General features: G+C 45.3%; 1 protein-coding gene across 1 annotated transcript in view; it reads right to left on the reverse strand.

The window, feature by feature from the left end:
- ACOXL (acyl-CoA oxidase like) overlaps positions 1-20,158 on the reverse strand; it is a 456,283-nt gene extending 436,125 nt beyond the window's left edge. The window contains exon 1 of the mRNA XM_040351094.1: positions 19,914-20,158. Within this exon, the coding sequence (XP_040207028.1) occupies positions 19,914-20,044 (131 nt within the window). The 5' untranslated portion in view covers positions 20,045-20,158. The remainder of the gene's footprint in view (positions 1-19,913) is intronic.
- Between the last annotated feature and the right edge of the window lie 2,293 nt (positions 20,159-22,451).

A 22,451-nucleotide genomic window follows, 5' to 3' on the forward strand; every position in this document is an offset into this window, starting at 1 on the left:
CTTCCTTTACCTTACTGCAGTCCTGTTTTTATGTCCTCATTGTTCATTTTTGCTGTAATCCTTCTCTGTTCTGAACAGTCTGTTTCCTGATGAAAAAAGTCATGGGAGCTTTCTCTCTGTGGCACTAATCAAGGAGGTGTGATTACTGTGTGTCTAAAACCCCTCAGAACCAATCACTTTCGTTTTACAAACCATCAATGCCCTCTATTGGCTCTGTGTCTCTCTGTCAGTAAACAGTCATTTCAGCAAAAAAAATGTTTTCCTTTACAACTCCTTTAAGACCGCTTACGCCGGCCCATTCACGCTACGCCGCCGTAACTTAGGAGGCAAGTGCTTTGTGAATACAGCACTTGCCTCTCTGACTTATAGCGGCGTAGTGTAAATGCCATACGCTACGCCTGCCTAACGCTGCGCCCGCCTACCTGAATCCAGCTATAAGAGTGGCATGCCAGTAAAGTGGTTGTAAACCCTTACAGACTACTTTTACCTACAGGTAAGCCTAGATTAAAGCTTACCTGTAGGTGCAAGACATATCTTCTAAACCTACACAGTTTAGGAGATATTTACACTACAGACTTGCCCCGATGTCTACAGTTCATGCGCCGTAGACAACGGCGCAGGCACACTTTCGAAACGGCAATCGTGACGTTTCTAATAGAGGATGTGCCGTGACTGGCAGCTCCAACGCGCATGACGTCATCGCGACTCCGGCAAATCACAGGGCCGGAGCCGCGATACCCCGGAAGTCACTCCGTGAGAGAAGGTGGCGACGGAGGAGGGGAACGAGGACCGCTGCAGGGGCTTCGATCTCAGGTAAGTAATTAATAATGAGCTAGTGTGCTATGCATGCTAGCTCATTAGGCAAAAGCTGTAGAGCTTGTGATAATCATTATGCCGCGTACACACGATCATTTTTCGGGTTGTAAAAAAGCTCTTGTTTTTTTTCAACTTCATCATTAAAACGACGTTGCCTACACACGATCGTGAAAAAATAATTCTCTAGCAAAGTGCGGTGACGTACAACACGTACGACGACACTATAAGGGGGAAGTTCTATTCGGATGACGCCACCCTTTGGGCTTTTTTAGCTGATTTCGTGTTAGTAAAAGACGATTTGCGCTTTTCTGTCTGTAAACAACGTTTTTCGGGATGAAAAAAAACCCGACGTTTTTAAAAACGTATTTTAAAATGATCGTGTGTGGGCTTCACATCGTTCTGAAAAACGCCCAAAAAAAAATTCGAACATGCTGCATTTTTTAACGTTGTTTTAAAAAAATTAGTTTTTCGGGTTGTAAAAAATGATCGTGTGTGGGCTAAAACGATGTTTTTAACCCGCGCATGCCCAAAAGCAAGTTATGAGACGGGAGCGCTCATTCTGGTAAAACTACCGTTCATAATGGAGTAAGCACATTCATCACGCTGTAACAGACAGAAAAGTGCGAATCGTCTTTTACTAACACAAAATCAGCTAAAGCAGCCCAAAGGCGAATAGAACTTCCCCTTTAGAGTGCCGTCGTACATGTTGTACATCACCGCGCTTTGTTCATCATTTTTTTAAAACAATGGTGTGTGGGCAACATCGATTTTAATGATGAAGTTTGAAAAACTTTTTTCGGACATGCTGAAAAACGTTGGGTTTTTTTCATGCCGAAAAACGATCGTGTGTACGCGGCATTACAGTGTGATGAATGTGCTTACTCCATTACGAACAGTAGTTTTACCAGAACGAGCGCTCCCGTCTCATAACTTGCTTCTGAGCATGCGCGGGTTTTTCACGTCGTTAAAGCCCACACACGACCATTTTTTACAACCTGAAAAACGACATTGTTTAAAACGTCGTGAAAAAATAGAGCATGTTCAATTTTTTTTTTTTTTACGTTTTTCAGAACCCGAAAAATGCTCTGAAGCCCACACACGATCGTTTTAAATGACATTATAAAAAAAAAGGTCGTTTTTTTACAACCCCGAAAAATTATCGTGTGTACGCGGCATTAGGAGACATCATTTGTGATCTATCCATGAAACACATACATGCATTAAACAAGTATCATTCTCATAGCACAGACCAATCATGTGTTGATGTGACTGTGCAACTACACCCGTGCTTCCGGGGTCACGTAGGAGCGTGATGATGTCACTGCGTAGCTCCGCCCTGACCAGTTTCGACATACATGTGTCCTTTGAAAACAGCGAGTTCAGACCTTATATCCTGAGGTCCAACGGTTCTGGTAAGGGTCCCCCCTTTACTACTCTGTGTGGCACGGGAGAATAGTGTATCGCTGTGGTGGTGGATGACAGTCTCACTTTACACCTGCAGACACATATATCAGTGTTCACCTGAAGCTTTGGTCTTTCCTCCCTTCATTGGACTATTTTTTTGAATGTTTGATCATCCCTTGTTCATGGATGCAATCTGATATTATTGTACCTACTGACTGTTTTACCCTGGGACACTTTTTATCACTTATTGTTTTTTTCATTCATTTACTTTTTGTGTTTGCACTTGATGTCCTTTGACTTTATTTGTGGTAATATTTCCACTGGCGGATACCTTGTCACCTTGATTATCTGCTGTTGAGTTGTTAGTCACACATTTTTTTCACTCATTTGACATTAATGTTATTTATCACCATTTTTGGTATCACTTAGGGCAACTATCTATTTCCGTTTAGGTGGCATTGGCGGATGGCACTGGATGGAAGGTGGCACTAATTGGCACTGGATGGTGGCACTGGTATTGTTACTGGCAGATGGCACTGGATGGCAAGTGGCACTAATTGGCACTGGCAGGTGGCATTGGCGGATGGCACTGGATGGAAGGTGGCACTAATTGGCACTGGATGGTGGCACTGGTATTGGCACTGGCAGGTGGCATTGGCGGATGGCACTGATGGAAGGTGGCACTAATTGGCACTGGCAGGTGGCATTGGCGGATGGCACTGGATGGAAGGTGGCACTAATTGGCACTGGATGGTGGCACTAATTGGCACTGGATGGTGGCACTGGTATTGGCATTGGTGGATGGCACTGGATGGAAGGTGGCACTAATTGGCACTGGATGGTGACACTGGTATTGTTACTGGCAGATGGCACTGGATGGCAAGTGGCACTAATTGGTACTGGCAGGTGGCACTGGTGCAAAAAAAATGGTGTCACCCCCCTCAGTACAGACCCCCTCTCCCTCCAGTATAGACACCCCCCCCCCCTGCCCACCGTAGTACAGACACCAGAGCGGTGTGTGTCCCACGAGCATGGGCCCCTCCTCCTCTGTGGGCGTAAACAGAGGAGGGACGCCGCGCTGGGTGTACCAAGATAGCCGCGGCTCCGGAGCTAGGCCGAAGCCGCGGTCTTTCCTGATGCTGTGACCGCGGCGGCAATCCGCGAATCCGCAGATTGCCGCCGCGGTCACAGCATCAGGAAAGGCCGCGGCTCCGGCCTAGCTCCGGAGCCGTGGGATCGCTAGCGGGAATTGTAAAATATCGGCCAGATTTGGATAAAAATCGGCCGATGCCGATTTCTCCAAAACGGCCAAATATCAGCCGATATATCGGCCTGCCGATATATCGGTCGACTTCTAACGCTGATGTTTTTTTTTTGCCGTACATACCATTGTATCGCTATTTTCCCCCTGGCTTCCGGGTAGTGGCTCCCGCGGGAGTGGGCGTTCCTATGCACAGGCTAAGTGATTGACGTGATGACAAAAGCTTTCTCACGGCGCATAATGCGCGTCACGAGTTGCCGAAAGAAGCCAAACTGCGAGTCGGCGCTATACGGCGCCTGCGCACCGACGTTCGGCTTCTTTCGGCTTTTGTCATCACGTCAATCACTTAGCCTGTGCATAGGAATGCCCACTCCCGCAGGAGCCACTACCCGAAAGCCGGCGGGGAAAGAAGCGAGACAGCGGTATGTACGGCAAAAAAAAAACATCAGCGTACTGTCAATGTTGAGAGTGAGCACAATCTAATGTTAGAAAATTGTTTTTAGGGTGAACCTCCGCTTTAATATTACGTTAGTTAATATTATTTTTTAATTTTTTTTCGTATGATTACCTAAGCAGCAATCTCAAACAGAAAACAAGAAGATTAACTCTGATTATCTCATTGAGAGAATGAAAAGAGGAAGGAATACAAATCAAGTTATTATGGAGTCACATGACTAATCCTGCGTTGTTGCTGCTCCAAGCTGTTTTCTGTGCCATAGTTTACGACCTGTAATGTCACAGCAATCACAAAGACTCCGCCAGTGACAATGGAAAAATTCAAACCCAGCTGACAGAAGGATAACACTGCAACTATTTTTTAAATGCAACATATTCCTGTTATCCACAGGCTCTGCGGACACAAGTACAGAACTGCATTTTTTTTTTTTTAAACCCGAATTGCACTTTTACACGCTGCAAAATTTTTAGTGATTGGAAAGGATGTTTTTTATTTTTTTAAATAAACATGTCTATACTTACCTGCTCTATGCAATGGAATGCACAGAGCTGCCCCGAACCTCCTCTGCTTGGGTGCCCCGCCAGTGCTTCTGGCTCCTTCTCTCTGTCCAGTGTACCCATAGGAAGCTGCTTCCCATGGGGGCAATTGTGTGTGCTCGCTCCCGAGCCCTGCTGCTGCGTCTATTGACACAGACAGCAGGACTAGGCCCCACCCCCTGCTTCCTCATCACTGGCTTTGATTGACAGCACTAGGAGCCAATAGCCTTCCGGTGCCCCCAGCAAAGCCAGTTAGACACCGAGGGGAGAGAATAGTTGCAGACGTGCACAGCATTGCATCGAATGAGGGCTCAGGTAAATATACAGGGTGTGAGGGGCAAAAATAGATGCCTAAACATGTTTTACTTTATTGCAAGTAATGGTATGTGGTTGCCAACCGCTAGCAGCTTGTTTAACAACTTACAGACCGCCCGCCGCAGTTTTACGTTGGCACTTTAAAAAGGAATGCCGTTGTTATGGTAGCAGATAGCTACCATAACCCTGGTATCCTCTTCTTTAGCGGGCAGCCCGCTACAAGATAAAAGTGGTCTCTGCGGCGGATTCGCCGCAAGATCACTTTTATCGGCGGCGGTAGCGGCGGAGGTGATCGTTTTTTTCCCCCAGTCAGTGGCCTGGAGATGAGTGAGGAGAAGATGGCCCCCACCTGTCTCAATATCACTGGAGGGCGGAAGCGGCGTCATAGCGTCACTTCCGCCCATACCTCTTAAAGCAAAAATTTGTCATTTTTTCAAACGGCAATTTATTTTTTATTTTTTTGCATTTAAGTCCAAATATGAGATGTGAGGTCCTGTCATGCCTTTTCTATTACAAGGGATGTTTACATTCCTTGTAATAGAAATAAAAGTGACCCACTTTTTTTTTTTTTTTTTTTTTAACTGTTTTAAAACAAATAAAATAAACTAAAATAAATAAGGAAAACCCCCCCAAAAATTTTTTAAGCGCCTGTCCTGACAAGCTCGCGCACAGAAGCTAACGCATACATGAGTAGCGCCCGCATATGAAAACGGTGTTTAAACCACACATTCTAGCCCTCTAGACCCCTTCTAACTTAAAACATGCAACCTGTAGAATTTTTTAAACGTCGCCTATGGAGATTTTAAAGGGTAAAAGTTTGTCGCCATTCCACGAGCGGACGCAATTTTGAAGCGTGACATGTTGGGTATCAATTTACTCAGTGTAACATTATCTATCACAATATAAAAAAAAAATTGAGCTAACTTTACTGTTGTTTTATTTTTTTTATTCAAAAAAGTGTATTCTTTCCCAAAAAAAAGTGCGCTTGTAAGACCGCTGTGACAAAAAATATTGCAACGATCACCATTTTATTCTCTAGGGTGTTTGAATAAAAAATATATATAATGTTTGGGTGTTCTAAGTAAAGGGAAGGAGGTGGGCGGACAGTGAAAAAACAAGCAGGGGAAGCTCCATTAGCATTGCTGGTTGTCTTGTCATACCAACAGCCACCACAAGAGGGTGCCAGGGAAGTACAGGACTGCAGAAGGCCGCAAAGCCGCGGCCTCAATTACCCCTTGGCGCGGCCCAACAGAATCGCACCGGGGGGGGGGGGGGTGCGCACGGAGAGACAGGATACCCCAGCTGTGCCGCCCCAGGCGCCAGGTCGCTAATTCTAGTTGCAAATGCGACCTGACGCCCGTGGTTTGTCGAACCCTGCAGTAGGCAAATATCTGTCCTTTTGTTGTAACTTGTCTCCTCGTACAAGTCAAATAGAGAAAACTTCTTAACTTGTTCCAGAGTGTGGTCTCAGGTGAATTTCCCTCACAAACTTGGTCGAGCCAGAACCAGACCCCCGGTGACCGTTGCTTCAGAACATTCTTTTTTATCAAGCTATGGGTAAAGTTTTGCTTTAATTTAACGTTTTCAGAAAACAGTTACATTTCTGGAATGCAGGGATTGCTAACTGTCACATTTGCTGGTGTCCTCAACCAAACTGAAGGAGGTGGGCGGGCAGTGAAAAAACGGGCAGGGGAAGCTCCATTAGCATTGCTGGTTGTCTTGTCATACCAACGACCACCACAAGAGGGTGCCAGAGAAGTATAGGACTGCAGAAGGCCGCAAAGCCGCGGCCTCAATTAACCCTTGACGCAGCCCAACACGATCACGCCGGGGGGGGGGGGGGGTGCGCAGGGAGAGACAGGATACCCTAGTCTGTGTAAACACACCTTCCCCGTTCTTCATTGTGGCAACGTCAGTGATCGTCTGTTCCCTGATATAGGATAAGACGATCACTGACGTCATACGTCCAGCCCCGCCCCCCTACAGTTAGAAACACATATGAGGTCACACTTAACCCCTACAGTGCCACCTAGTTGTTAACTTCTAAACTGCAATTGTCATTTTCACAGTAATCAGTGCATTTTTATAGCACTTTTCGCTGTGAAAATGACAATGGTCCCAAAAATGTGTCAAAATTGTCCGATGTGTCCGCCATAATGTCACAGTCACAAAAAAAAATCGCTGATCGCCGCCATTACTAGTAAAAAAAAAATATTAATAAAAATGTAATAAAACCATCCTCTATTTTGTAAACGCTATAAATTTTGCGCAAACCAATCGATAAACGCTTATTGCGATTTTTTTTTTACCAAAAATAGGTAGAAGAATACGTATCGGCCTAAACTGAGGAAAAAAAAATTTGTTCATATGGTTTTTGGGGATATTTATTATAGCAAAAAGTAAAAAATATTGCATTTTTTTTTAAATTGTCGCTCTATTTTTGTTTATAGCGCAAAAAATAAAAACCACAGAGGTGATCAAATACCACCAAAAGAAAGCTCTATTTGTGGGGAAAAAAGGACGCCAATTTTGTTTGGGAGCCACGTCGCACGACCGCGCAATTGTCAGTTAAAGCGACACAGTGCCGAATTGCAAAAAGGGGCAAGGTCCTTAACCTGCATAATGGTCCGGGTCTTTAGTGGTTAAGGCTGTCAGTAGATTGGTCTCTACAAATCCAGCAGTCCATAAAAATAGAGAGAAACTGAGCATGTGCAGAGCAGGGTGAGATAATGTATTACTAGATTTTAAACAGTATACAGGCATACCCCACTTTTAAGTACACAATGGGCTTTATTTACTATCGCTGGTGTGCAGGCTCACTTCTGCATAGAAACCAATGAGCTTCTAACCCCAGCTTGTTCAATTAAGCCTGGTAATACAACCTGGAAGCTCAGTGGTTTATGTGCAGAAGTGAGCCTGATGTAGACACTTAATTTAATGTTTTACAGCCTAAAGTGATCTAGCAGGACTTAAATTTCCACTATACCAGCATTGCCAGAGACTCATAGAATAATCATAGGTTTGGGCACACTCTTCCATCTATGAAGCCTGGGCCTGATAATAGGTTTTTCAGACACCAAGCATTGCTTTGTGGTGAGGGAAGTGCTCTCTGTCTGCAGCCTTGGGGTCTGCATATTTTGGCTTGTTCTGGCTTCATTGTCAGGCGGATTGATCCTAAAGCGGAGGTTCACCCAAAAAACAAGTATATAACATTACATTCTGTATACCTCAAACATGTACAGTATGCTGTTTTTTTTATTTTGGGGGGTGTACATACGGTATTATTGCTATTTTTCACCTGGCTTCCGGGTACTAGCTCCCGCGGGAGTAGGCGTTCCTATGCAGTGGCGCAATGTCCTCTGGGACTTCGCCCAGATGATTGACGTGCCTGACAAAAACTTCCCCCTGGCGGATAAGGCGTGTCACGAGTTTTCGTAACTAGCCGAACTGCGAGTCGGCTCTATACGGCGCCTGCGCAGTCAGATCTACAAGGCTCGCAGGCGCCGTATAGCGTCGTACAGAGCTGATTCGCAGTTCAGCTAGTTTCGGAAACTTGCGACGCGCCTTATCCGCCGGGGGGAAGTTTTTGTCAGGCACGTCAATCATCTGGGCGAAGTCCCAGAGGACATTGCGCCACTGCATAGGAACGCCTACTCCCGTGGGAGCTAATACCCGGAAGCCAGGTGAAAAATAGCGATAATACCGTATGTACACCCCCCAAAAAAAAAAAAAAAAAACAGCATACTGTACATGTTTGAGGTATACAGAATGTAATGTTATATACTTGTTTTTTGGGTGAACCTCCACTTTAAAAGAAAAATATGATCTTACATCTTATGTTGCTTACAATCCATCAGTTAGGCTGCTTTCACATTGGGCAGTGGAGCCGCGGTGACAGTATAGCCACGCTATTTGTAGCGCCACTATACCATCGTATTTACCGCGATATTCGGGCGCTAGCGGTGCGGTATTAACACCCGCTAGCGGCCGAAAAGCGGTTAATACCACCCGCAATGCGCCTCTGCAGAGGCGCATTGCGGGCAGTATTACCGCGCTTTCCCATTGATTTCAATGGGAAGGCACGGTATAGGAGCGGTAAACACCCCGCTCCTATACCGCTCCAAAGATGCGGCTAGCAGGACTTTTGGAGCGGTCCTGCTACCGCACCGCTTCAGTGTGAAAGCCTTCGGGCTTTCACATTGAAGCCTGCAGGGCATGATTTTTTCATGCGGTATAGCATTGCTATTTTTAGCGCTGTACCGCATGAAAAACGTCTCAATGTGAAAGGGTACCGTATGTAGTGGAGTACAATTTTGCTCACTACAAGAGGGTAACAAACTGTGGCGATAATGATTAGTTCCGGCCACAATTTCACTTTTTAAATATAAATACCCCTGTAATACACAAGCTTAATGTATTCTAGTAAAGTTAGTCTGTAAACTAAGGTCCGTTTTGTTAGGTTGTTACAGCATTTAGACACTTTATAAAATAGAAATTGACTGGGGCCATCTTAAGTGTGGGCATCATGAAGCCAGACTGTATGACTTCCTGGATTTCAGCCTTGCAGATCTCGCACATGCTTAGTACTGCACAAGCAGTGTAATAGGTTTCAGATCAGGTTTCAGCACCTGTGCTGTCCAAGTCACATGATTCTTCGGACTGGGGAGTGCACAGACTCCTGGAAAGTTACACCCACTACATTCCCAGGAGTCTGTGCGGTGTAGGTTAGGAAGCTTAAGCACCTAGGTGCAGGAAGAGGGAAGATTAACTATTCTGCCTAGCAACAACACTTTGAAGTCATCTAAAAAAAAAAAAAAAAGATTCTTAAAGGACTAATGACATTTTTTTAAAACTACTGATGTAATGTTATATTTATGGGTGGAACTCCACTTTAAATCGAGTAGACATCTCACAATTACCTCATGCCTACCAAACGCTTCAATACCAAGTAACCAAGCTGCAGGTCACATCTGTGCACTGAGTTGAACAGCTATGGGAAACGTTTGCTTTACCTTTTGCTGCAACATGCCAAAAACAACTTGGCATGCAGCATTCAGGTCAGGTCGTGTGCTGCATATCCATTAACACAGCTCCCTAATGGGCCTTGTGTGCAATCAGGCCTGTACAGGTGAAACTCGAAAAATTGTAATATCGTGCAAAAGTTCAATTATTTCACTAATGCAACTTAAAAGGTGAAACTAATATATGAGATAGACTCATTACATGCAAAGCAAGATAGTTCAAGCTGTGATTTGTCATAATTATGATGATTATGGCTTATAGCTCATGAAAACCCCAAATCCACAATCTCAGAAAATTAGGATATTGTGAAAAGGTGCAATATTCTAGGCTCAAAGTATCCCACTCTAAACAGCTAATTAATCCATACAACCTGTAAAGGGTTCCTGAGCATTTAAATGGTCTCTCAGTCTGGTTCAGTAGGAATCACAATCATGGGAAAGACTGCTGACCTGACAGTTGTGCAGAAAACCATCATTGACACCCTCCAAAGGAGGGAAAGCCTCAAAAGATAATTGCAAAAGAAGTTGGATGTTCCCAAAGTGCTGTATCAAAGCACATTAATAGAAAGTTATGTGGAAGGGAAAAGTGTGGAAGAAAAATGTGCACAAGCAGCAGGGATGAGCGCAGCCTGGAGAGGATTGTCAGGAAAAGGCCATTCAAAAGTGTTGGACTTTCACAAGGAGTGGACTGAGGCTGGAGTCAGAGCATCAAGAGCCACCACACACAGACGGATCCTGGACATGGGCTTCAAATGTCGTATTCCTCTTGTCAGGCCACTCCTGAACAACAAACGTCAGAAGCGTCTTACCTGGGCTAAAGAAAAACAGACCTGGTCAGTTGCTCAGTGGTCCAAAGTCCTCTTTTCTGATGAGAGCAAATTTTGCTCATCATTTGGACACCAAGGAGCCAGAGTATGGAGGAAGAATGGAGAGGCACACACTGCAAGATGCTTGAAGTCCAGTGTGAAGTTTCCACAGTCTGTGTTGATTTGGGGAGCCATGTCATCTGCTGGTGTTGGTCCACTGTGCTTCATTAAGTCTGAGGTCACCGCAGCCGCCTACCAGGAGATTTTGGAGCACTTCATGCTTCTTTCCGCAGATGAGCTCTATGGGGATGCTGACTTCATTTTCCAGCAGGACTTGGCACCTGCCCACGCTGCCAAAAGCACCAAAACCTGGTTCAATGACCGTGGGATTACTGTGCTTGATTGGCCAGCAAACTCACCTGACCTGAACCCCATAGAATCTATGATGCATTGCCAAGAGAAAGATGAGAGACATGAGACCCAACAATGCAAAAGAGCTGAAGGCCGCTATTGAAGCATCCTGGTCTTCCATAACACCTCAGCAGTGCCACAGGCTGATGGCTTCCATGCCACGCTGCATTGAGGCAGTGATTGCTGCAAAAGAGGCCCAAACCAAGTACTGAGTACATATGCATGCGTCTACTTTTCAGAGGTCCGATATTGTTCTATGTACAATCCTTGTTTTATTGATTGCATGTCATTTTCAACATTTTCTGAGATTGTGGATTTGGGGTTTTCATGAGCTATAAGCCATAATCATCACAATTATGACAAATCACGGCTTAAACTATCTTGCTTTTGCATGTAATGAGTCTATCTCATATATTAGTTTCACCTTATAAGTTGCATTAGTGCAGGGCTCGACAAATCCCGGGCGTCAGGTCGCCATGGCGACTAGAAATGGTGTCCTGGCGACTTGGCTTGGAAGGTGGGCAAAAAAAATAAAAAAAATTGTGAGCTGGCGCCATCTGGTGGTGAGCCGTTGGTATTACAAGTTATTACCACCAGCTGTGTAAGCTGGCGCCATCTGGTGGTGGCCGTTGGTATTACAAGTTAAGCATTACAAGTTAAACAGCAATTCTAATGTAATTTTTCACTATTTTTCACTGCCATCTTCTTCCCTCTAATTAGAACCCCCAAACATTATATATATTTTTTATCCTAACACCCTAGAGAATAAAATGGCGATCGTTGCAATACTTTCTGTCACGCCGTATTTGCGCAGCGGTCTTACAAGCGCACTTTTTTGGGAAAAAAATTACACTTTTTTTAATAAAAAAATAAGACAACAGTAAAGTTATCCCCATTTTTTTAAATATTATGAAAGATAATGTTACGCCAAGTAAATTCATACCCAACATGTCACGCTTCAAAATTGCGTCCGCTCGTGGAATGCCGACAAACTTTTACCCGTTTAAAAAAATCTACAGGTTGCATGTTTTGAGTTACAGAGGAGGACTAGGGCTAGAATTATTGCTCTCGCTCTACCAATCGCGGCGATACCTCACATGTGTGGTTTGAACACCGTTTACATATGCGGGCGCTGCTTACGTATGTGTTCTGCGCGCAAGCTCGTCGGGACGGGATGCGTTTTCTGGCTCCTAATTTTTTTAGCTGGCTCCTAGATTCCAAGCAAATTTGTCAAACCCTGCATTAGTGAAATAAATTAACTTTTGCACGATATTCTAAGTTTTCGAGTTTCACCTGTAAATGATCACCACAAAAAAACAAAAACAAAAAAAAAGACCAGAAATTTGGAAAAAGAAACCAACAATATTTTCTACTTTCTGTCATAAAACATATCCAATAAAATCAAATGTCATAAATTTAGGTCAAAATGCATTCTTCTACATCACAGGTGTCAAACACAAGGCCTGCGGGCCAAATCCGGCCCTCCAGGCCATTTCATGTGGCCCTTGCACCTCTCCTTCAGCTGCAGGAGAGCTTCAGCCCTCCTCTGGTCCTCCTCCAGACCCTTACTTTCAAGTAATGCATCCAGCTTCTTCCCAGCAGCAGCATAAGGAAAGGGGGGTACACTGTGATGTAAGGGAGAGTGGGGGACTCAACTTCTGATGGTGGGGTGGCTCTTGACATCTAATGTAAGGGGAGGGGATGCGCTGGACATCTAATCTTAGATACAATCGGCCCTTTTGAGGGCAATCATAATGCTGATGCGGCCCACAATGAAATTAGGTTTGACACCCCTGTTCTACATGGTTTGGTAAAAAAAATAAACAAAAAATAAATACATGTTTGTTAATTGGTTTGTGCGAAAGATATAGCGCCTACAAACTATGGGATACACTGTATATTTGAAAATTGATCAATTCTGATGTATTTAATTTCTTGAGGCCCTAAAATTCCAGGGCAGTACAAATATCCCCTAAATGACCCCTTTTTTTGAAAGTAGACTGAGGTATTTAGTAAGAGGCATGGCGAGATTATTGAAGTTGTAACTTTTTGTCACAATTTTTTTTTTTATTAAAATATATTGAATAAAAAATGTATTTTCACTTTTTTTTTTTACATACATTCACCGGTACAGTACAGCTTATTCATATGACTGATGGGGCGGTGATTAGGGACACCATTCACAAAGCGGTATCTTAACACATCTCAGCATGTGGTAAGATACTGCACAGCGTTTTTCAAAAACGTTTTTGCCATTTACAAAAAAAATGCTACTAAAACACAGCTTGAGTTATTTTATGAAGTCATGCAGTATTTTAGTAGTAAAAGACTGCGATAATTTACCGCCAGTGGTAGCCTGCGTCCTTAACACAGGCTGTAAATAGCGGTAGCCGGCCTGCATCCTTAAAGGGGTTGTAAAGGGGAAAAAAAAAAATCCCTAAATAGCTTCCTTTACCTCAGTGCAGTCCTCCTTCACTTACCTCATCCTTCCATTTTGCTTTTAAATGTCTTTATTTCTTCTGAGAAATCCTCACTTCCTGTTCTTCTGTCTGTAACTACACACAGTAATGCAAGGCTTTCTCCCTGGTGGGGAGTGTCATGCTCGCCCCCTCCCTTGAGGGGGCGAGCAGGAGAGTCAGGACGCCCACTAACACACAGCTCCTTTCTCTATCTGCAACGTAGAGAGCGTCCTGACTCTCCTGCTCACCTCTCCCCCCTCAAGAAAGGGGGCGAGCACGACACTCCACACCAGGGAGAAAGTCTTGCATTCCTGTGTGTAGTTACAGACAGAAGAACAGGAAGTGAGGATTTCTCAGAAGAAATAAGGACATTTAAAAGCAAAATCGAAGGATGAGGTAAGTGAAGGAGGACTGCACTAAGGTAAAGGAAGCTTTTTAGGAAAAAAAATTTTTACCTTTACAACCCCTTTAACAACCAGTAACTGTAATGGTTGTTAAGGAGCCAGCAGCCGCCACATCATTAACAGCCGTCGAGTCATCAGCTCTCAGGGGACTTGAATGTAAAAATAAGAAATGCCGGCAATAAAAAATTCTGAAGAAAAAACGGAGTGGGGTTCCCCCCCAATCCATACCAGGCCCTTCAGGTCTGATATGGATTTTGAGGAGAACCCCCATGCCAGAATAAAAAGAAAAACTTGGCCAAACCCAACCCCAGAAAAACAACCCCACATCATGCCCCCCCCCCCCTCCACCAAATAATTTGGACCAGTGCACAAAAGCAAGGTCCATAAAGACATGGATGAGCTAGATTGGGGTGGAGGAACTTGACTGGCCTGCTCAGAGTTCTGACCTCAACCCGATAGAACACCTTTGGGATGAATTAAGCCTCGTACACACAACCGAGGAACTAGACGGGCGAAACACATCGTTTTCCTTGTCAAGTTCCTTGTTAGGCTGTCGAGGAACTCGACAAGGCAAGTTTCTCCATTCCCGTTGAGGAAAAAGAAGACATGCTCTCTTTTTGGCTCAACGGGATCCTCGACAGTTTCCTCGTCGAAAAATGTACACACGACCGGTTTCCTCGGCAAAAAAAAAATCCCAGCAAGTTTCTTGCTGGTTTTTGCCGAGAAACTCGGTCGTGTGTACGAGGCCTTAGAGTGGAGACTGCGGGCCAGGCCTTCCCTTCCAACATCGGTGCCTGACCTCACAAATGCGCTTCTGGAAGAATGGTCAAACATTCCCATAGACACACTCCTAAACCTTGTGGACAGCCTTCCCAGAAGAGTTGAAGCTGTTATAGCTGCAAAGGGAGGGCCAACTCAATATTGAACCCTACAGACTAAGACTGGGATGGCTTGTGGGTGTCCCAATACTTTTGGTAATATGGGGGGTTATTTACAGAAGGTAAATCCACTTGAAATTGCACTGAAGTGCAGATGGAAGTGCAGTCGCTGTAGATCTGAGGGGGGCATGCAAGGAAAATAAAAAACAGCATTTTAGCTTCTACATGATTGGATGATAAAATCAGGAGAGCTTCCCCTCATTTCAGATCTACCCCTCAGATTTACAGTGACTGCACTTTCAGTGCAATTTCAAGTGCAAAGTGAATTTTCCTTTAGTAAATAACCCCCATAGTGTAGATACGAGTATGGCCAACATAATGTAATTTCAGTAAAAATACAGCTGTTCTGTGAAGCACTCAGGAGGTTTGTTAGAGAACAAACAGCATCATGAAGGGCCAAGGAGCACACCAGACAGCTCAGGGATAAAGTTGTGGAGAAGTTTAAGACCCCTTTCACACTGAGGAGTTTTTCAGGCAGTACAGTGCTAAAAATAGCGCTGCTATACCGCCTGAAAAAATCCTGCCCAGCAACCTCAATGTGAAAGCCGGAGGGCTTTCACACTGAGGCGATGCGCTGGCAGGAGAGAAAAAAATCTCCTGTCAGCAGCATCTTTGGAGCGGTGAGAGGAGCGGTATGTATACCGCTTCCTCCAATTTAAAACAGTGGGAAACCGCGGCAATACCGCCCGCAATGCGCCTCTGCAGAGGCGCATTGCGGGCGGTATTAACCCTTTATCGGCTAGTGGGGGTTAATACCGCACCACAAGCGGCCGAATCCGCTCCAAATCCGACGGTATAGCGCTGCTATTTTTAGCGGCGCTATACCGCCACCGCGGCTCCAGCCCCAGTGTGAAAGGGGCCTAAAGCAGGGGTAAGTTATAAAAAATATCCCAAGCTTTGAACATCTCACGGAGCACTGTTCAATCCATCATCTGAAAATGGAAAGAGTATGGCACAACTGCAAACCTACCAAGACCTGGCCATCCACCTAAACCAGGGGTGTCCAAACTTTTTTCAAAGAGGGCCAGATTTGATTAAGTGAACATGCGTGAGGGCCGACTATTTTGTCTGACATTCTTTGAATTAAAATTCTGCCTAAGTGTGTTCGTCTGAGCACTAATACACGGCCCAACAAGAATTCTCTTGCCTTTGTGGCTGTGTGTGTTGAAGAGATGAGCTCGGGCGTGTTATTTGAATATACTGTATATATTTTATTTGTGGCCCCAACGAATCCCAGAGCGCTGCTTAGGACTAAGGATGAGCTTGGGCGTGTTATTTGGATATACCGTATTAATCGGCGTATAACACTCACAGGCTTACCATTGCCATGAATGCAGCCTTACAATTGCCATGAATGCAGCCTTACCATTGCAACCAATGCAGCCTTACCATTGCAACCAATGCAGCCTCACATGTGCCATAAATGCAGCCTCACATGTGCCATAAATGCAGCCTTACCATTGCCATCAGTGCAGCCTGAACGATGCCCATCTGCAGCCTCGGAGGGCAGAGGGAGGGGGCGGGACGAGTGCCAACAGATTACAAAAAGGAGAATGCCTTGTTTATCCTGTGGCCTCTTTAATAGACAGAACAGTCGTCCAATGGCATCCCAGGAGACGGGACTTCCAATAGAGACGCTGCTGAGTAAACAGGAGATTCTCTTCATGTAATCTGACGGCGCTCGTCCTGCCCCTTCCCTGTCCCCTCCAAGGCAGCGCCAATAAATACAGTATATATCTTTTGTGGCCCTGGGGGACACAAACAATATATACATCCAAATCCCCAGGGGGGCCAGATTAAATCAACAGGGGGCCGCATTTGGCCCCCGGGCCTGACTTTGGACATGCCTGACCTAAACTGACAGGCCGGGCAAGGAGAGCAATAATCAGAATCAGCAAAGAGGACCATGGTAACTCTGGAGGAGCTGCAGAGATCCACAGCTCAGGTGGCAGAATCTGTCCACAGGACAACTATTATGCCGCGTACACACGATCGGAATTTCCGATGGACTTTTTTCATCGGAAATTTCCGATCGTGTGTGGGCCCCATCGGACTTTTTTCCATCGGTGTTTAGAAATAGAACATGTTTTATTTTTTCTCGATGGGGAAAAAAAAAAGATCAGAAATTCCTATCGTCTGTGTGCAACTCAGACGGAGAAAAAACCCATGCATGCTCAGAATCAAGTCGACGCATGCTCGGAAGCATTGAACTTCATTTGTCTCGGCTCATCGTAGTGTTTTACGTCCACGCGTTTGGACAGTTGGAATTTAATCTGACCGTGTGTATGCAAGACTGATGAAAGTCAGCTTCATCGGAATTCCGATGGAAAATTCCATCGGATTTTATTCCATCGGAAACTCTGATCGTGTGTACGCGGCTTTAGGCGTGTACTTCACAAATCTGGCCTTTATGGAAGAGAGGCAAGAGGAAAGCCAGAAGAAGTCCTGTTTGGCAAGAAGCCATGTGGGGGACACAGCAAACATGTGGAAGAAGGTGCTCTGGTCAGGTGAGACCAAAATTTAACTTTTTGATCTAAAAGCAAAACGCTATGGGGCAGATCCACGTACCTTTGCGCCGGGCGTAGCGTATCTAAGATACACTACGCCGCCGTAACTTATTTATTTTATTTTGAATCCTCAAAGAATTTGCGCCGTAAGTTACGGCGGCGTAGTGTATCTATGGCGGCGTAAGGGCGCGGAATTCAAATGGATGTAATGGGGGCGTGTTTTATGTAAATACGTCGTGACCCGACGTAAACGACGTTTTTTTGAACGGCGCATGCGCCGTCCGTGGGGGTTTCCCAGTGCGCATGCTCGAAATTAAACCGGAACCAGCCAATGCTTACGACGGTGATGTCATTCTACGCAAATTCCTATTCGCGAACGACTTACGCAAACGGCGTAAAAAATTCTAAATTGTACGCGGGAACGACGGCCATACTTAACATTGAGTACGCCTCAGAATAGCAGCTTTAACTATACTCCGGAAAAAGCCGAACGCAAATGACGTAAAAACAATGCGCCGGCCGGACGTACGTTCGTGGATCGCCGTAACTAGCTAATTTGCATACTCGACGCAAAATTTTACGGAAACGCCACCTAGCGGCCGCCGAAAAATTGCAGCTTAGATCCGACTGCGTACTAAGGCCCCGTACACACGAGAGGATCGATCCGCTGGAATTGATCCGCGGACCGGTTTCAGCGGATAGATCCCCTGGTGTGTACGATCCAGCGGATTTTTTTCCCCGGGGATGGATTTCCAGCGGATCAAAATTTCTTGACATGCTAAGAAATCGATCCGCTGGAATCCAGTCCAACGGATTGATCCGCTGGTCTGTACAGACTTCCCTGGATTGATCCGTCCGAATCCATCCCCCGCATGCGTCGTAATGATTCGACGCATGCGTGGAAGTCCTTATATCACAGCGTCGGGCACGTCGCCGCGTCATCATCGCTGCGACGGCGCGACACGTCACCGTGGACGGAATTCCGCAGGGATTTTGATCTCATGGTTAGTACAACCATGAGATCAAAATCCGCCAGAGGATTTATCCACGGAAAACGGACCTCCGGACCGTTTCCGCGGATAAATCCTCTCGTGTGTACTAGGCCTAAGACGTTCGTCTGTCGGATCTAGCCGAGATGCCGTTGTATCTTGTTTTGTGGATACAAAACAAAGATACGACGCACAAAATTTGAAATTACTCGGCGTATGCCCCTATGTGTGAGAGGAAAAGTAACACTGCACATCACCCTGAACACACCATCCCAACTGTGAAACGTGGTGGTGGCATCATCATGTTGTGGGGATGCTTTTCTTCAGCAGGGACAAGGAAGCTAATCAGAGTTGATGGGAAGATGGATGGGGCCAAATACAGGGCAATCTTAGAAGAAAACCTGTTAGCGTCTGCAAAAAACTTGAGACTGGGACAGAGGTTCACCTTCCAGCAGGACAACAACCCTACACATAACAGCCAGAGCTACAATGGGATGGTTTAGATCGAAGTATATTCATGTGTTAGAATGGCCCAGTCAAAGTCCAGACCTAAATCCAATTGAGAATCTGTGGCAAGACTTGAAAATTGCTGTTCAGATGCTCTCCATCGAATCTGACAGAGCTTTAGCTATTTTGCAATGGAGAATAGACAACAATATATATATATATATATATATATATATATATATATATATATATATATATATACACACACACACACACACACACACAACAACCTGTATGGCTGGACAGTATTTTACACATATAAGCGTATACTTGAGTAAGACACATCCCAATAGAAGCTAAAAAAAAATTGAAGTGTGCGTATGTACAAAAACACCCAAATACGTGCGTTTACTATACTGCTCATTCTCAATGCAGAATTGTTTCGCCAGAAGTCTATTGTTCATAAATCACTACCACCTGCAAGTACCTCAAAAGTACCACAAGCAAGAACTCCATGCATTTCCGGCAGAGGTCAATACAATCAACTAAGCGGTATTAAACCCAAAAACCTCATATACTGTATAATAGGTTACAGCAAACAATGCTTTTTCCTTATGGGTTTTACATCAATAAATAAAAGTGGACCATTGTAAGCACCCCTGTCAGTAGTAAATGGTTTGGCTCATCCCTGTAAATGCAAGAGCGCTTGTTCTGTTGAAAAACAAGACTTAATGGCTGGATCACCAGATGAAAATAAAGGAGGGAAAGCGTAAAAAAAGAGAAAACAATAGCAGCCATCACATCTAAGAATTGGTAAGCTGCAGTATAAGAAATATGGGGTTTAATTTTGCTTTAAATGTGGCAGAGATTCTGTGAAGTTGGCACAGCTTGTGACTTCCGCCAGGAATGTGTCAGACATGTCTTATTAGATGTCCCCATGGATCTACAGGTCCCCTCCCTCTCTGTGACATGCACACAGGGATGAGCAGATGTCAGATCCCAGTCCTCCCATTCAGCCCTCCAGGGATGACAGGTCACCAGCTGTGTGCAGCCTCAGCACCTGTCACTGGGGGCCCCTCTATGGTGTATAGGGGCCCCTGTACCTGTGATTGGAGTATTGGGGGTGGGTGCACTCTCCATACCTTTGCTGGAAGAGGGGGTTCTCTGCGATCTGCACCCGCAGCTCATTCTTCATCCCCCAGAAGTCTCCATCCAGGAACCGGGACAGGGAAGTGGGTGTGATGCCGGTGTGATCGGTGGCCCCTCGGTCCATGGCGGTGAAGGAGGAAGGAGGTGAGATGGAGATCGGACTCTGGAAAACGCTGCCTCCTCTGCACTGCTTTCAGCTCTGTGTGCAGGAGAGGCGCGCTCACGATGCCAGGCGCGTTCACCAGGATCTGCTCGTTGGGGAGGAAGGCTTGCGCGTCCACGCGTCGTAGTCCGCGCCCATTCATTTCACTTGGCGGGAGCGCGCCCAGCGCTGAGAACTTGGCAGAGTTCAGTAACCTGTCCCTGTGAAGTGAGCAGAACTCAGGGTCACCCAGGAATCGGCTATGGTGTTTCCAAGTGACAATAAAGTCTATGTTTTTTTTTTTCATAAACAGATAATAATAATAAAAAATAATAATATAACAAAATAAAATTCCTCCTCAGCATGTACTTTAACCACTTCACTACCAGGCACTTTCGCCCCTTCCTGCTCAGGACAAATTTCAGATTTCAGCGCTGTGCCACAAATAGAGTTTTCTTTTGGTGGTATTTGATCACCACTGGGGTTTTTATTTTTTGCTAAACAAACTAAAAAAGGCCGAAATTTGGGAAAAAAACGTTTTTTCTTCATTTCGGTTATAAAATGTAGTTTTCTCCTTCACTGACGGGCACTGATAAAGCATCAATGATGGGCACTGATGAGTTGGCACTGATAAGGTGGCACTGATGGGCACTTATGAGGAGGCACTGATATATAGAATTAATGGGCACTGATAGGCGGCACTGATGGGTGGCACTGATGGGCACTGACAAGTGGCTGTGATAGGCACTGACAGGCGGCTGTATGGACACTGACAGGCGGCACTGACAGGCAGTATTGACTGGCACTGGCAGGTGGCACTGATTTGCAGCACTGGTGATGGGATACTGATGAGGTTTTGACAGGTGTTACTGTAGGGCACTGATTGGCAAAGTTATGGGCACTGACTAGCACTGTGGTGGGCACTAATTGGCACTGATTGGCACTTTATTGGGCCCTGACAGGCGATCAGCTGACTGACAGCTGATGGGTATCTTTTTGGCACCTGTGGTGCAGTGGCGGCTGGTGCTCAACATTTTTGGGGGGGAAGCAAACGGAAAAAAAAGAAAAACAATTGTAGCCTCACTGTGCCCATCAAATGCAGCCACTGTGCCATCAATTGTCACCACTGTGCCATGCCATCAAACGCAGCCACTGCGCCATGCCATCAAACGCAGCCACTGTGCCATCAATTGTCACCACTGTGCCATGCCATCAAACGCAGTCACTGTGCCAGTGGGCGGTGCTCCAGCGCCCTCTATAGACGCACCGCCACTGCTGTGGTGGCATATCTGAAGGGGCTGTGCTGATAATCAATGTGCTGATTATCGGCACAGACCCCCCCTCTGACATGGAGGGCCGCCGATCGGCTCTCCCTGTCAGCACAAACCGAGGAATTCACACGATGATCAGCTATGATTCGTCGCAGCTGATCACGTGGTAAGAAGCCTCTGTCAGACTGACACCCCGGAGGCACGCCGCCATGTTATCCTGCTGGACGTCATATAATGCCCAGTCAGGATAACAGAAGCACTTACCGGCCGTCAATCTGGCATAGGCCGGGCGGGAAGTGGTTTAACCACTTCAGCCTTGGAAAATGTACCCCCTTAATGACCAAGCCTTTTTTTTTAGATACGGCACTGCGTCTCTTTAACTGGCAATTGCATGGTCGTGAAAACGTTGTACCCAAACAAAATAACATCCGTTTTTCTCACAAATAGAGATTTCTTTTGGTGGTATTTGATCAACTCTACGGTTTTAATTTTTTTTTTTGCGCTATAAACAAAAAAGTGACAATTTTGAAAAAATAATATTTTTTTTACTTTCTGCTATAATACATATCCAAAACAAAAAATATAAAGAAAAAATAATAATTCAGAAGTTTAGGCCAATATATATTCTTCTACATGTTTTTGGTAAACAAAAATCACAATAAGCGTATATTGATTGGTTTGCGCAAAAGTTATCGTGTCTACAAACTATGGGATAGATTTAGGGTCTCTTTTTTCTTGTTTTTACTGGTAATAGCGGCGATCTGCGATTTTTAGTGGGACTGCGACATTGAGGCGGACAAATCTGACCCCAAATGACACTTTAGTAGGGACCAGTGACAATATTACATTGATCAGTCCTATAAAAATGTACTGATCAATGTATAAATGACACTGGCAGGGAAGGGGTTAACACTAGAGGGCGTTCAAGGGCTTAAATGTGTTCCCTCAGCGTGTTCTAACTGTAGGAGGGATGGGCTGTCTGGGACATGACAGAGATCACTGCTCCCGATCACTGGGAACAGCAGATCTCTGAGATGTCCCCTGTCAGAACGGGGATCTGCCTTGTTTACAATGGCAGATCCCCATTCTGCCTCTGTACACAGCGATCGCGGGTGGAC

Source organism: Rana temporaria, chromosome 4, assembly GCF_905171775.1.
Source record: "Rana temporaria chromosome 4, aRanTem1.1, whole genome shotgun sequence".
NCBI classification, from domain to species: Eukaryota; Metazoa; Chordata; class Amphibia; order Anura; family Ranidae; genus Rana; species Rana temporaria.